The sequence below is a fragment of the Gobius niger genome (assembly GCF_951799975.1).
Source record: "Gobius niger genome assembly, chromosome: 15".
Lineage (NCBI taxonomy): Eukaryota > Metazoa > Chordata > Actinopteri > Gobiiformes > Gobiidae > Gobius > Gobius niger.
Window position 1 is genome coordinate 13,398,804 of NC_136866.1, and position 15,019 is coordinate 13,413,822.

General features: G+C 40.9%; 2 protein-coding genes across 2 annotated transcripts; one reads left to right on the forward strand and one right to left on the reverse strand.

The window, feature by feature from the left end:
* Positions 1–1,561: 1,561 nt before the first annotated feature.
* On the reverse strand, positions 1,562–8,033 carry LOC306974878 (trifunctional enzyme subunit alpha, mitochondrial-like). Its single transcript, XM_079572278.1, has 21 exons — positions 7,923–8,033; positions 7,302–7,343; positions 6,991–7,061; positions 6,733–6,866; positions 6,383–6,521; positions 6,187–6,306; positions 5,999–6,101; positions 5,807–5,929; positions 5,612–5,730; positions 5,457–5,513; positions 5,247–5,356; positions 5,037–5,171; positions 4,066–4,237; positions 3,734–3,820; positions 3,507–3,647; positions 3,342–3,410; positions 3,151–3,264; positions 2,961–3,042; positions 2,128–2,242; positions 1,900–2,045; positions 1,562–1,737 (listed from the first exon to the last, which is right to left on the reverse strand). The coding sequence occupies exons 1-21, from the start codon at positions 7,996–7,998 to the stop codon at positions 1,592–1,594; spliced, it is 2,301 nt and encodes a 766-aa protein (XP_079428404.1). The 5' UTR covers positions 7,999–8,033; the 3' UTR covers positions 1,562–1,591.
* A 249-nt stretch (positions 8,034–8,282) lies between these two features.
* Positions 8,283–12,344, forward strand: hadhb (hydroxyacyl-CoA dehydrogenase trifunctional multienzyme complex subunit beta). Its single transcript, XM_079572323.1, has 16 exons — positions 8,283–8,386; positions 8,931–8,988; positions 9,174–9,215; positions 9,388–9,484; positions 9,571–9,615; positions 9,707–9,806; positions 9,891–9,978; positions 10,075–10,262; positions 10,381–10,561; positions 10,650–10,771; positions 10,854–10,933; positions 11,006–11,053; positions 11,130–11,217; positions 11,551–11,625; positions 11,695–11,859; positions 11,976–12,344. Exons 2-16 carry the CDS (start codon positions 8,937–8,939, stop codon positions 12,009–12,011), a joined length of 1,407 nt encoding a protein of 468 aa, XP_079428449.1. The 5' UTR covers positions 8,283–8,386; positions 8,931–8,936; the 3' UTR covers positions 12,012–12,344.
* Positions 12,345–15,019: the final 2,675 nt, after the last annotated feature.

A 15,019-nucleotide genomic window follows, 5' to 3' on the forward strand; every position in this document is an offset into this window, starting at 1 on the left:
TTTACATTAGAAAGTAACATGTTGATTGTTTAATGGAATAATGCTAGAATAGGATATGAACTGCTCTGACATAGATTTTCAAATGATACCTCAGATTTAGACTTTCACATAAGATCCACACAATAAAGTGCATGTGACAGGTTTTCATGTTTTTGTGTTAATTACTTTGAGGTTTTTCTTCTTCATGTTTTAAAACTACGGTCCAGGGGAGATGCAAGTAACTCACTTATCATACTTTTATAGTAAACATCACAAGGGATGTCAATCTCAAACCAGGGAAAACTATGCCAACATTTTAGTGAAATGGGTCTGTCATATGCACTTTACGCAACATTTTGTAACCCTAAGAATCAATGCATTATTCGCCCCTATATGCCACCATGTTCCATAATGTATGCTACGTACATCTAGAGCTAATTATAAATGTGCATTACAGCAAGCTTTTCAGAAACATTGTAAACCCTATATTACAATTTATATTATGTTGCTTAAAAAATATCCTCATGTTCTTGATGATGAAGCACAGGTATCGGGACTGTGCTTCATGGCCCGCACTTTCTAGACCCAAAGTAGACGGTACGGATAGTGAACTGTAGTGTTTCTAATGATGCATGTGATCGAACACTGCTGCTGACGCCCAGTAGTCCAATAAAGAGACATACTTTTGGAGAACATCTGACTTGTATAGTTCTTTCTCAAGTGACACTTGATTACCTGATTTAATCATTTCACAACACCGTGTTTGTGGAAATGACCCAACGGTGACTGAAACTACACAGGCCCAACAGCTTCGAAACGGACCAGTTTATTATCCGTCAGATCAATGTGTTACAGGTGACGTCCGGGTGATAATGATATCCACAAGAACATTCATCTCTTACTCAATAGATTCCCAACAGAAAGACTGCAAGTAAATACAAAGTTATTGACCTTCAATCAGGCATTAATTATGTACTGTATAAATGGCAAATAAACTGGTGGATTAAAGTGCCTCTGACATGTTTTTCTGCTTCTAGTTTTTGCCTAGCTTAATGGGAACAATGCCTGCGGTGAGTATTAAATCAATGCAGATAAGTTTCAAAAAAGTAAACATTTTCACTTAAGTTCTAAGTTTGGGATTGTGTTGTACAGCAACAGTTGTGCAAAGTTTACCACCGTCAATATTAGTGCAAATTTCAAGGAAATAAATATGCCACACCAGCATTAATTGTCCTTTTTAAGCACATTCCTATTCATAATTAATAATTGTGTTGACTAACTTACTAGAAAATGGGTAGTGTAACCTGCCACTAAACAAAGGCCACAATGATCAGCATTTGTAAAATTGACATTTCTATCTGACACTGACTGAGGTATCTTTGTTAAATACTGTACAATCATTAAATACAAGTGTCCCCTCATAACATTTCTCAGACAGCACTCCAGCATGTTTTGGTGCACAGTAACATTAAAACAAGTTCATTATAGTCCCAAGGCAAATCTCCGGTAATTTCATGTATCATGTCCACGTTTTTTCTTCTTCTACATTTCTTTTCCAAGCACAGACTCCTCATTTTGTTGGAGATTAAGGCTTCTTCTACTCCGTGCCGAATCACTTGTGGAACTTCTTGCTGGGGTCTTTGGCGTGGTCCAGGAGCAGCTGGCACGGCGTGAACGGGCTTCCGTAAACGTCTTCGAAACGCCTCATGATACTCACCAGATTGTCTGCCCCGAATGAATCCACATACCTGAACGGACCTAAGAAAGTTGACATATATTTAAACATTTCAACTATGAAATTGCAAGATGCCTCAAGGCGTTTCGATGTGAGCATTTTGTTACATGATGCAGCCATATAATTCCAATGTCTTTTAATTTCATGTGGATGTTTTTGTGTGTGCTGGTGTGTGTGAGACTTACCACCCAAACACGGAGGGAAGCCCAGTCCAAACACAGCTCCAATGTCGCCCTCTACTGGGCTCGTCAGGATCCCCTCCTGAAGGCACAGCACTGCTTCATTGACAAATCGCGACACCAGCCTGTACTGGATATCTGTGTCTGAGGAGCTGAGGGTGGACAGAAGAACAAAGAGAGGTGAGCCTATTATTCTTTGAATTACATGGTACTAAGGTTTTCAAACAGACTTACACTGTGGCTGGAGCAGACAGCTTGAATTTCTGGATAATTTCCTCGGCGTCAGGATTCACAGTTTTCCCCTTTCTGCCCTTTCCGTAAACAAAACAGCCTTTTCCAGATTTACGACCTACACATTACAAATAGCACTTAAATGATTTTAATTTATTTTACTATTCCAACCGACTATACACAATGTAAATAATGTATATATGCAACAAAGCAACGTAAATAGTCCACAAAATGTATCTCAACTATGCTTACTATAAAGCTAAAGATTGTGATGTGTATTTATTATAATAATTATATTTTCATTATAGCATAGTTACCAAGTTTGGATTTAGCAACAGATTCCACCTTAAAATAGCCTCAACTGCAGACAACCAGAGGCAGGTAGTACTCAGTTACAGTAACTTTTTATATAGTACTTTTTACTTTTACTTGAGTAAAATCATAATGAAGTATCTGTTTCTTACTTGAATAAAAATAATTGTTACTTTTTCCACTGTGAGTAAATATTTAAGCGGCAAATGCCTCATTTTGATCGATAAAGTAGATGTAGTTCCTCTCGTGCTCCTTCTTCTTTAGAATTATTCAGTTTATCTGTATTTCCTGCCATTTGCTTGGAATTTTCTTGGGAAATATCACAATTTCAGCATGATTGTTTCACACAATTTATGGTGTCACTGAAAATAAATCAGTTTTTCGCTTGAGTACTCACAGTACTCAAGTACCATTTTCTCCAAGTACTTTTTTACTTGAACTTGAGTCAAATTATTTCAAAGTAACTCTATCCACCTCAGCAGACAACTTTATTCTGTTGTTTATAGAAGTGTAAGCAGACTTGCCTTTGAAACCCTTCTCCACCATCGTCTTGAGAACCTCCACATTACCGCCATCGAATCGAGCCCCAAACGCTTTACCCAGATCCTGCACATAGACCGCATTGTATTTCTCATTACACATTGTTAGCCATTGTACACTGGAATCAGACAGTTTAGTACTTATTTCTAGTTTATGATTTGGAAGTCTGATCACCTCTGCTACATGGGCTGCGACGTCAATCCCAACTTCATCGGCCAGCGTTGCAGCTCCGACAGGGAAACCGAAACTTGTTGTCAAAGTGTCCAGTTGTTTTGGACCAGTTCCCTCCTTTTAGACCGACGAGCCACGCCATTAGGATTCACTTTGTAAAAAATATTAGAGTACAGAAAATAAAGCAGTCATACCTGTAGGACTCTTATAGCTTCTGCCAGCAGTGGAGCCAAACAGCGAGTGGTGTAAAATCCTGGACCATCCTGGAGACGTTTGCAGGGTTAAAAAAAGGTCTAAATTATGGGCTGCACCATTAATCGCAACAGAATAAACATCTATTCAAAAATGACTGTGCTTACTCCAACCACAATGATAATTTTCCCTTGTTTGAGGCCCACACTGACGGCAGAGGCCAGTGTGTCTTGAGACGTTTTATCAGTGGTGATGATCTCGAGCAACTGCATCTTGTCCACTGGAGAGAAGTAGTGCATTCCAATCACCTGGAAGCAAAAGAATACATGCCGTTTGTGTAACATATTCACTGCTTGGAGTTACGTTTGCTTCCAGACACAAGCCATCGACCGACCTTTTCAGGCCGCTTGCTGGCAGCCGCGATGTCCTTGATGGGCAACGCAGAAGTGTTTGAGGCAAAAACGCAATGAGGAGGGATTACCTGGAGGACAATATTTTCATTAGTTCAAAGCCTTTCCTTAAAACAACTGCTTTAAAATACTCTATGTGCAAAGAATCCATAATATGTTTGCATTTCAATCGAATAAATCTGTTCTGTGGCAGAGGGAAGAAGGCGGTATTTCTTCAATGTTTTTTTTATGAGAAATATTCCTAATTAAAATTCTGAGCCTGATCATTGTCCCCTTATGAACAAAATCAGCATATTAGGAGTAAAGTATGACCCACCTCCTCCATTTCCTTGATGACTCTGTGCTTGATGTTGATGTCTTCAAAAACAGCCTCGATCACCATGTCGACCGACTGGAAGCCCGAGTAGTCGAGCTGAGCGCAGAGGTTGGACAGAGTGGCATCGCGCTCAAAGGACGTCAGAGCCCTCTTCTTCACCTTAGTGTTCAGGCTGCACATTACAGTACAATACACAGAGAGCTTTTGTTTATGCATTGCCAGTGTCAAAATGTACAGGCACACATGAATAATATGATAATGATGATGTAATCCATTATTTCAATGTATAAAATATGTAACACGGTGTGATTTGGTAGTACCACCAGATGTAGTTGGTGGGCTGTTTCCGGCAGTACTCAGTCATCTGCAATTTTAGACTTTATTAATTTTAAGAAGAGATTTAGTTTTATTTATGTTTAATAATAAGTTTTGTTTCTTCTGGTTTAGACATGGGGTCCACCCAGTTTAAATATGATTTAGCTCAGTTTTGTTCCATTTCAGACCCTGTGTAGACATGGTTTACACCTGATATGATCTTGATCTAAGCCTGGTGGAACTTGGAGTGAAAAGTTTTAAACTACTATACTGAGTAAACAACTGAATACTACTTCCAGGTATGTCGCAACATTATCATTAAAATAAGTGATCAATTCAAATCGATTCCATTAACGCAATTGGCTTAATTTACGAAGCGTTTGCACAGGTGCAAAATAAACTGCAATGTAAACTGTAAAAGTAGCTGCTGTTCAGATTTTTACCTCTCATCAGCGCTAAAAGGCCACAGAACAAACTCAGTTGTATCGCAAATCTCTATATAAACAGTTTCTAAAAATAAATCAGGTGCAACACACTATAACATAGCATGTGCTTTAAGAAGTACTGACATTTTAGCACCTGGCTTAGTAACTCAGGTCCTACGGTCTCAATGCATTGTGGTTAATTCATAGAATATTGTTAAAAATAAAGGTTACCCTTTATAGACCTGTTCCTCTCCTCTGCTGATGCCCTCTGCCGTGGTGTCCTTTAAGACGGTGTTTAGGCCTTTATCAATGGACACCTGTGCGATACCAGCTCCCATCAGCCCTGCGCCCAGAATGGCCAGTTTCCTGAAATACATACAGGTCAAATGAATGCCTGTCCTGAAGGCATGTACAGCAGTACCATACAAATAGTTTTCTCACTTCACTTCCTTCTCTGGACTCCCAAATCTGCTCTTCTTACAGGTCACCTGACCGTGATAGAGTCCAATCAGAGCCCTGGATTCAGGAGTCATTGCCAGGTGACCAAAGTTCTGAGTATTGGTTCAACATTTAAGAAGTTAATTATTTCTTTTAAGAACAATTCAAAAGCTTTATAAAGAATAATGTGTTTTAAACATAACAAAAACATACCTCAGATTCAGTCTGATAACCTCTCTCTTTGCCCTTCTCCATACCTGCTTGGACACACTGCAATTAAAAATAATAATATTAAATGCTTTATCCATGGCAAACTTCTGAAACTGTGAACTAATAAAATATGTGATTTGAACACATTCTGTACTGACTTCAATGATTTTGACAGGAGCAGGGTACAGTCCTTTAGTTTGTTTCTGGACTTTATCCCTGACAGTTTTATAGATCTTGTTCTGCACTGGACCAAGGCCCATAACAGTGTCTTGCAGTTCTGCAAAATGATACACCACAAAGTTAATGTGCATCTCCACTGACTAGTTTAAGGTAATCATTATTTTTCAACTGACTTTGTACAAGGCCTTTCTCTTTTGTAAGAGGCACCTTCTTGTTGGCAATTCCTTTGGCCAAATCTACAGCCACTTCTTCCAGGTAGTCAATAGTCCTTTCCTCAGCAGGCTTTACTCCAGGGCCTGCAACAAGCCAAAACAGACCAAGATTTATAGACTTAAATACAATAGTTTTGAAGTAAGATTACCTACCTAAAGGGTCAACCAGCTGATGCACCAGACCCATTTTCTTTGCCTTATCTGCTCTGATGTTTCTGCCCGTCAACATCATGTCAAACGCTCCTGGTAGTCCCACCTATGCACATGGAGAAAGGAAGAGAATGATTACTATAATGTATAATAAGTGACCAATTAATATAATTGGGTATGCGTTAAATTACCATTTTCGGAAGTCTTTGAGTACCACCGGCTCCAGGCAGCAACCCCAACATGACCTCCGGTGTGCCCAAGATGGTTTTACGGCTTTTGGTGGCTACTCTGTACTGGCAGGCTAAAGCAAACTAGAAGAATAGACATATTAGAGAGTTATCTTGCAGTCAAATTTGATCTTTTTATTCTTATCTCTCAAGTTCTTACTTCAAGGCCTCCACCCAGACAGGATCCGTTGATGGCTGCAACAATAGGGATGGGTGATTTCTCAATCTTCTCAAACATCTTCTGACCCTCCTGTGAGAGCTGGGTCACCTCCTCGCTGCTCTTACAGGCTGAAATCATGCTGCAGGGACAAGAAATGTGCAGGACATTATTAATATTGATTTAATTTGTAATTGCTGTGAGGAGAGAGTGTTAGAGTTAACCATTTAAATGCTTGATAATGTTTAATTCAACTGCTAATTAGGTACTGTTATTATTAGATATACATAAGAAACAAGTCAAACCCCCTACCTCCCCATCACTTCAGCACATTCATTATTTGTAAAGCCTACTTGATATCTGCCCCAGCGATGAAGCAGCCTGGTTTGCTGGAGATGAGCACAGCACTTTTCACCGCGCCGTTGGACCAGATCTCTCCCATCACCTCTGTCAGCTCCGACTGCAGCTGCACTGACAGGGTGTTCACCTCCACAAAAAACACAAACACTGATTAATCCCAATGAAATGTGGACCCGCGCTGTGACAGCCAGTCAACAGTGTCACCAATGGGAGCGCTCCTGACGTGTGCGTGCGTTGTCTCATACGCTCACCTTGGATGTGGGATCATTGAGTCGTACAACCGCCACATCATCCTTGAGCTCGTAGCTGACATGTGTTCGGGCTGGATTTAGACAGGACGACAGGGGAAAACAATGTAAGAGAGCATGGCCACTAAAATTACATTATGTTAAGACACAATGGAGACCGAATGCTTTTGTCTGCAGGGGACATTATTCTGCGCAAACAAGTACGGTCTTTGTGGTTTGCCAATTGCAACATTTCCGAATTGTTATTTAGATTCAATAATTTCATGAGATGTGCATCCCAATAGTGGCGTTTTAAATAACTGTCAGTAAGTTACCTGCTAAGGTTGAGGACACCGAGAGGCTTCTGCTCGATTGACCTGAGAGACAAGAGATGGACATGTGAACTATGACCCATATCACAACACACAGGAACCTTAGTCCATATTATCTGTCATGTGAATGATACAATAAAATAATTAAAAACATATCTCCAAACTTTACTCCTTTACAGTATATAAAAACATAATTACATCATAAAAGTATAGTTAGCAGACACTAAACTACCAGCACATTTTTAAGTTACATTGATTTTTAGCATCATTGCATGTCCTTATGAGATTAATAATGTCCAGCAACACTTGTTTCAGGGGTCTTAGGGGTCAAGGATGAAGTTATTTTGAACTCAAGAAAATGAAGCTCCTCCTGGATGATGGAACCAGGAAACAGTGAAACACAATGTATTTTAATAGGAAACCCATGTGCACAAAGTTTGATTAAAAAGTAATGCTATCCACGTCTGGTACTTTTTGTACTATGTAACTACGTGAATAAGCGCTCTGGTGCAGATCTAGGTGAAAGTTCAACACAGCCCGATTGTATGAATGAAACACATGGAAAGAGACACTCACAGTACTATCAATAGCTCTATTAAATGAGAATAATAGCTGTATCCGTACCTGCAAATACAGGAAATTTGCTGGGTGCAACTTTAGAAAAAATGCCGGCAGCCCGAGCAAATGCCATGGTTGTCATGAAACTTAAAACGATCAACCCGAATATCTGTTCGGGCCGATGGGGGCGCAAGAGTGTCGAATGTCAAACAAGTCCAAGGACCCCAAGGGCACCTGAAGTTATGCCGTCGCTAAAAGAAGAAGCATATTCACATTTTATATTTTTCTGTGCAATCATGCATTGTATTACAGCACGCATATAACGCTTTAAGGTACATTTTATAAATATTTATTTTCAAGGAATAATCATATAACAAAATCTGACATTTCTATTCAGGCATATTTAAGTTAGCTAAAACCTCTGTGGGTCCTTGAAAACGGTGACCGTTTTTGTAGTTCACAGCGGTGCTGAGTGTGGCTGAGCCTTTGACAGGGAAGAGGTGTAGGTACATATCACTCAACGAAAACAGGTAAGCTAAGTTTTATATTGATCTGCAAAAACACAGAGCATCGTATTCTTGAGCGATAGCCCTGTATCTGTCTGTCCTCCGTCAGGAAGTTATTGGCAGATCCGTCTCCTGGTAGCTAACACATTGTTAGCCTACAATCAGCTAAATTAGCCCCATTGAAGAAAATCCAAGCATATTATAAACCGCTGGATACTCGGAATGAAAGTTGAAGTTGCAGTAAGCCTCTATTCACTTCTGACCCACTTTTTTAGTCTCTGTTTTGCCTGAGATTTGGAAGTAGGTGAAGGGTCAGAACAGGGGGTTGGTCCGTCTGTGTGACCGTGACAGAGCATGTAATATTTGAATGAATTATATATTATACACGTATTAAAGTACTGTTATTTGATGATGAGCAATATATTTACATTATACATATTAACTAGCTGGTCTGGTGGTATATATGTAAAGATGGTACAAACTGTTCCTAATGGCATCTTTACCAGTATACATATGGTTCTATGAATCTGTTTTTTTAAAATTGTAATTCAATGTTTTCTTCTTATAGATAACCATGGCCATGTTGTTAACCTCAGTGCGCAGCCCTGCAAGGGCAGTGCAATATGGTAAGACAGCATCTGATTTATTTAACTGTAGGCTCTATTTGGTAGGAAGTAAGTAGTCATTGTAACCTGGTGGTTCTTTAAAAAGGTGTCACCCTATCATGAAAAACTATGACCCAAATGAAATTAGTTGTTCCAGTTTAGTAAAACTTCTAAATGTACGTATCTATATACTCTGTTTCTTTCAGCTGCTCGCTCCTTGAGTACAACATCACAGCTTCAAGCTCAAGGTAAGCTAACTAATACTCTCACTAAATGCTGCCAAGATAACATAATCCTTTTTTTGTTTTTATCTCACAATGGAGAAATTCACTTGTTACATTTGGCTCTTTTTAAGATCACAAGGGTATATGCGTTAGCATTCTTAATATCTGCCATTATTTTTTGTAACATGGTCTACAGCTCAACCAAAAAGTAAAAAGTCACTGGCTCGATCGGGTGTTAAGAACATGGTGTTGGTGGAAGGAGTCCGCACCCCTTTCCTGATGTCTGGAACAGCGTATGTATCCTGAGATTACGTTGACATTTATCCCATAATTGAGTATATGACTGCTGTGTGACCCTCCTAACTTGTGTTTACTACAGATATGCTGACCTTATGCCCCATGATCTGGCCAGAGCAGCTCTACAGTAAGTGCCCAACCTCCAAAAAATTAAGTTGGCAACGATTCACTTATTTATGTATTTGATAGTGAACTTGTTGTTTGGTTTCATTTCTTAGGGGACTCCTGAACAAAACAAGTATACCCAAAGATGCTGTAGACTACATCATCTATGGAACAGTCATCCAGGAAGTGAAGACCAGCAATGTAGCCAGAGAGGTAAAGCAAGCAATTCACAATTCACATTCTCTTACAAGTGTTTTTTTTTTTTTTATTAATCTATTGAAAACACTTGGACTTCAGGCGGCACTGGGAGCAGGTTTCTCTGATAAGATCCCAGCTCATACCGTCACCATGGCCTGCATCTCCTCCAACCAAGCAATGACATCTGGTTGGTCAATAGACTGCTCTTGTGACCTTGTGCTATTAGTAGGCACCTTAATACTTACACACTGAATCTCTCCCTCCCCTCCCCCCTCTCCTCTAGCGGTGGGTATGATTGCTGCTGGCCAGTGTGATGCAGTTGTCGCTGGAGGGGTGGAGTTCATGTCTGATGTTCCCATCCGCCACAGCCGCAAGATGAGGAAGACCATGCTCTCTCTGAACAAAGCCAAGACCCTTGGGCAGAGGCTCGGTCTGATTGGTAGCATCAGACTTGCACACCTTTCCCCAGAGGTATATGCATTCAATATTGACATTTTTTTTATTATTGAATTGTGCCATTTCTTTTAGAACTATTTTGCTCAATTATGGCCCTAATTGTATGACGTTTAAAACCTTTTGCTGTTCTTAGCTGCCTGCCGTGGCTGAGTTCTCCACAGCAGAGACAATGGGCCATAGCGCTGACCGTTTGGCGGCTGCTTTTGGAGTTTCCCGAGTGGAGCAGGACGAATTCGCTCTGCGCTCACACACTCTGGCCAAAAAGGCGCAGGATGAAGGCCTGCTGCAAGATGTGGTCCCTTTCAAAGTGCCAGGTAAGGGGGAGAATGTTCAAAGGATTTACCCGTTATTACCGTTTGAAAAATTGTAAGACATTTTGTATCATTTCTTTCTCATCCATAGGTCGTGATATTGTTTCTAAGGACAATGGTATCCGCCCGTCCTCCAAAGAGCAGCTGGCTAAACTGAAACCAGCCTTTATCAAGCCCCATGGCACTGTCACTGCTGCCAACTCTTCTTTCTTGGTATGTTTGCAAACCGATCGTGCAGCAATTTAGTTTTCTGTTTAACAAGTAAGTTGTCCAAATAACTCTTGTTTGTCTTTAGACTGATGGTGCCTCAGCTGTACTTATCATGTCAGAAGAGAAAGCTTTGGCTATGGGTTATAAGCCTAAAGCATATCTCAGGTAAGTGTATGTATGGGGTTTTATATAAATGATGAGCTAAGTTATGCTAACATATCATGTCTTCTATTCCAGAGACTTTGTGTATGTTTCACAAGACCCTAAAGATCAGCTGCTTTTGGGGTGAGCCTTGTCCTTGGCTAGAGGCCTGAAAAAAATAAATTTAAATGTCAATACTGAGTTTTGTTTTTGTCTTAAGGCCGACTTACGCCACTCCCAAAGTCTTGGAAAAGGCCGGTTTAACAATGGATGATATTGACGTCTTTGAGTTCCACGAGGCATTTGCAGTGAGTATAAGAATATTCTTCATATCGCTTTTTTTACCCCTTGGCATGAACCTGGAGTATTGTTTTTAAGTTAAGAAAAAAAATAAAGCAATTCTGTTCCTTGTGTTTGTAGATGTGAATTTGACAAACCTCGAAGCTAGTGTAAAAAAATTGTATGTAATCATTCAAATCAAAAGAATAAGAACTTTATTTATGTATTTAGAAAACTTGCAGTGAGGAATGGACCTGCATTAAATATGGCCAATGACTGAAAACAAACATGCTTTATTGTTGGTGTCTGCTCATCTGAGTGAAGTATCATTTTGTTGACTTTTTCTATGGATTGGCTTTTAGGGTCAGATCATGGCAAATCTGAAGGCAATGGACTCTGACTGGTTTGCACAGACCTACATGGGCAGAAAAGCAAAGGTAAAGGCATTCTGTTGCTGCCTTTTCTTTTGAATTCTTGTGCACTAGTGTAACATACTCTTTTTCTAGGTGGGGACTCCTCCCATGGAGAAGTTCAACCTGTGGGGAGGATCACTGTCTCTGGGCCATCCATTCGGTGCCACTGGCTGCAGATTGGTCACAACAGTAGCACACCGGCTCCAGAAAGAGGGAGGCCAGTTTGGGCTTGTAGCAGCCTGTGCAGCAGGAGGACAGGTATACTTGGTTTACGTTTGGAGAAAAAAATAATGATTAATTAAATATAAATGTTAGTATTCCTCAAATCTATAAAGAAAACCTGTATATCAACGATTTTTACTTTTTTCTTTCAGGGCCATGGGATGCTCATCGAAGCCTACCCTCAGTGAAGCGCTGGTGAATAATAGAAATTTTTGTTTTTGACATAGTAAGACACACGCTAAGGTTGTTTCATCCGTATGTATATAAAACACCATTTTTGCCTTGGAAAACAACCTGGACAGAAAACACATGTGGAAAACTAATGTAAATTAGACTAAAGAGGCTGTTAAATTATAGCCTAGACTGTTTTTAAGGATGTTGCCTTCGATTTTGAGGACGATTGACATGTGTCAGGCCTAATGTAACATAAAGTTAAAGCACTCGAGGAGCTATGATGAAGCTAATGTTTATATGCTGTAAAATGTTTTTCTTACAAACTCAAATTAAATAAGGATAATGACACCCGTGTTTTATTTGATAATAATATTGAAGCATATGAACTGTTAAAGCACAACGTTTCCGAAGGCCTGCAGATTTTCATTATGGAGATGATAAAGCAGCTGTGAACATGTAGCCACAGCTGCCCTGGGGGAAAACTGATGAAAACAAGGCTGCTAATCAGCGCCATTAACCACCACCAATCACTCACGCTACATTCACTCAGGCAAGTGTGGCAAGTGTCTTGCCCAAGGATTTGAACCGCCGACCTTTGGGTCTTTGTCCAAATGCTCAAATCAACTGTCGCCTAAAACGCCTCCCACATTGGTGGAAAATGCTACGTAACTTGCCATAGTGAAGTCACAACTTTATGGTAAAGTTGTATTTAATAAAATGTTGAGTTAATTGGACAGAAAAGGCACACAAATGGAATGCCTATTTCCATCTTTTTTTATAGAGGCTTTTTTTTCATGTGGTTGCTGTGTCGTGAATTTGAATGGAATAAGAGAAGACAGCCAACTGCAAGCCCAAACATTTTCTTACAGGTATTAAATTCGGAGTATTTGTTGTTGCTCTTTTTTGGGGGTAAATCTACCCTGTGCTGATAAAAATAAAATCCTTTCTGCAGAACTTCAAGAACTGTTGATGGGCCAGGCATAATCCAGAGGGGACACAGTTAAAACAAAAAAACACGGATGTATAGTGAGCTTTGTGCTGCTGGCAGATAATAAAAACACTGCTGGGGTGAAACAAGGGGGGGCTCAGCCTCCTTTAAACAGTCTTTATTGGAAAATTTGCATTGCCAAATATTTTTTTGCAGATCTACATCCCGGCCCTGTATGCAGATGTGTCAGCAGTAGTCTTGCTGTATGCCATTGCCTTTAATTGATGGTGAAAATCGCTGTCTGGCGGTGACGGGGCGACTGAAGTTAATTGCGCGCGTAAAGACGGATACCTGGGCTTCCCGGTGATAGGGCTATGAATATGGAGAAGCATGACTGGCAGGTGACTTAAGACTGTGGTGCTGAGCCTAATTTCAGCGTTCCCGTCGTCAGAAGACAAACTTTTTTACCGCAGTTTAGTAATTGAGAGGAGGAAATGGGTAAATTTATATCAACACGCCGCCTTTTCTTCTGCGCTCTTTGGTGTCTGGGATCCCCTCAGCGCACACCGGGGATTCACACGCTGCAGGTTTAGGGGCTTGTTAACATAACTTCAGTCAGACACTCGCGTTTAAAGTGTATTTAAAGATTTAATTCTCCCAGTTTAGGAGAGGGGGGGAGAAGAAGAAGAAAAAAAAATCCTTGAATGTGTGATTAATGCAGCCGAGCCTGTCACAGGGCTGCAGGCGCAGGGAATACAAACCAATGTTTCGGTGCCGAGGCAAAACGGCGCTCAAATGTAAATATCGGGGAGAGACGGGAGACAGAGAGGGGTTTTGTGTTTTTAAAGCTTCTGAAAAAAAAAGAAAAAAAAAGGGTAAAGTCAACCCTGTGAGACGCCGGAGACACGCAGACACGCAGCGACACACGCGGCAGCCGACATCGCGGGCGCGCCTCTCCACCGCCTCTGCGCGCCTTTGATCACGCCAGAGCTTTTATGGGGAATGACTGGCGAATGCACCCGCTGCTGTCAGTACAAATCTACCTCAGCGAACGGGAGAGGAGTGCGTGGAGAGGGAGGGAGAGAGAGGTGGGTGGGTGAGGCTGGGTGTAGAGGGGAAGGAGAGCTGTGCAGAGCGCGCTTTCATCTCGCCCTGCGCGCCTCTTGCGGGGCGCCACCTGCTCAAAGGCGCACTTGACTCCTGTTCCAGCTGCGCGCGATGCTCCACTGTGCAGCTGTGTGTTTGGCAAGTTTATATAGCCCTACTGTGTGCTCTGTATGTGTGTGTGTTTTTTTTAAGGCCTGTAACAAAATTGTGGGTATATACTGTAGTTTAGATGACAGACCTGAAACCCTATGGCTATGGGTCTTATAAGGTTTTCCCTTGCAAATAAAGAAGGTGACATGTCATGTGATAATTTGTTTTACTGTTGACTTTGGAACATCTTCTCCCTATAAGCGAGATATGACCCTGGGGCCCTCATGACATCGGCACCATCCAGCTCTTACAACCAAAGGAGGATTCACATCGCACTAAAGACAAAATACAAATAACAAACAGTAGTGAATATCTCCACTCACTATACCAGCTACAACTAAGACAAGAGTAATTCTAGAGGCAGAGATCACCTGGAGACCAGAGAAAAGGCAGGTATCTCCAAATTCAAATTCAAACAAATCAAAATACTCTTGATAATAGCGTAAACAAACAGCGACCTCCCTCTCCCTTGGTACGGAGGCGTTTTTTGACTTTTTCTCTGAACTGCATTTGTAGTTTTCGTGTTCCATATTGTTTCACTGGATGCATCTTTGCTGTGTATTTGTGGATTTTTTTTTTTTTTACTGCAGGGAGTCCGTAGCCATGAAGGACCCATATTTTTTTCAAAAAAGTAAACAAGATGCGGCTTATGAGCTAAAGATATTTGAGAGCTACAAATTTCTTCTTCTTATACCTACACTGAAGAGGTACCATGAGCCCCCCACACCTGCATCATAATGGAGGCGTCACAAGAGGAGCTAAAAATAGAAGAAGAGGTTGCAGGAAGGTAGAAGAGGGTGAAAGACTATCGGGGAGCGGAGGGAGCTGCGCAGGAGG

Bases quoted from the DNA above. Each gene is read 5' to 3' on its own strand.
- LOC306974878 (XM_079572278.1), bottom strand. From the start codon at position 7,998: ATGACAACCATGGCATTTGCTCGGGCTGCCGGCATTTTTTCTAAAGTT. The intron at 5,514-5,611 runs GTCAGTACAGAA...TTTTAATTGCAG, and splicing joins CTCCTGTCAAAATCATTGAA to TGTGTCCAAGCAGGTATGGA. The intron at 2,243-2,960 runs GCAAGTCTGCTT...TGTAATGTGTAG, and splicing joins GGTGGAGAAGGGTTTCAAAG to GTCGTAAATCTGGAAAAGGC.
- hadhb (XM_079572323.1), top strand. From the start codon at position 8,937: ATGGCCATGTTGTTAACCTCAGTGCGCAGCCCTGCAAGGGCAGTGCAA. The intron at 9,616-9,706 runs GTAAGTGCCCAA...TTCATTTCTTAG, and splicing joins CTGGCCAGAGCAGCTCTACA to GGGACTCCTGAACAAAACAA. The intron at 9,979-10,074 runs GTTGGTCAATAG...CCTCTCCTCTAG, and splicing joins CAACCAAGCAATGACATCTG to CGGTGGGTATGATTGCTGCT.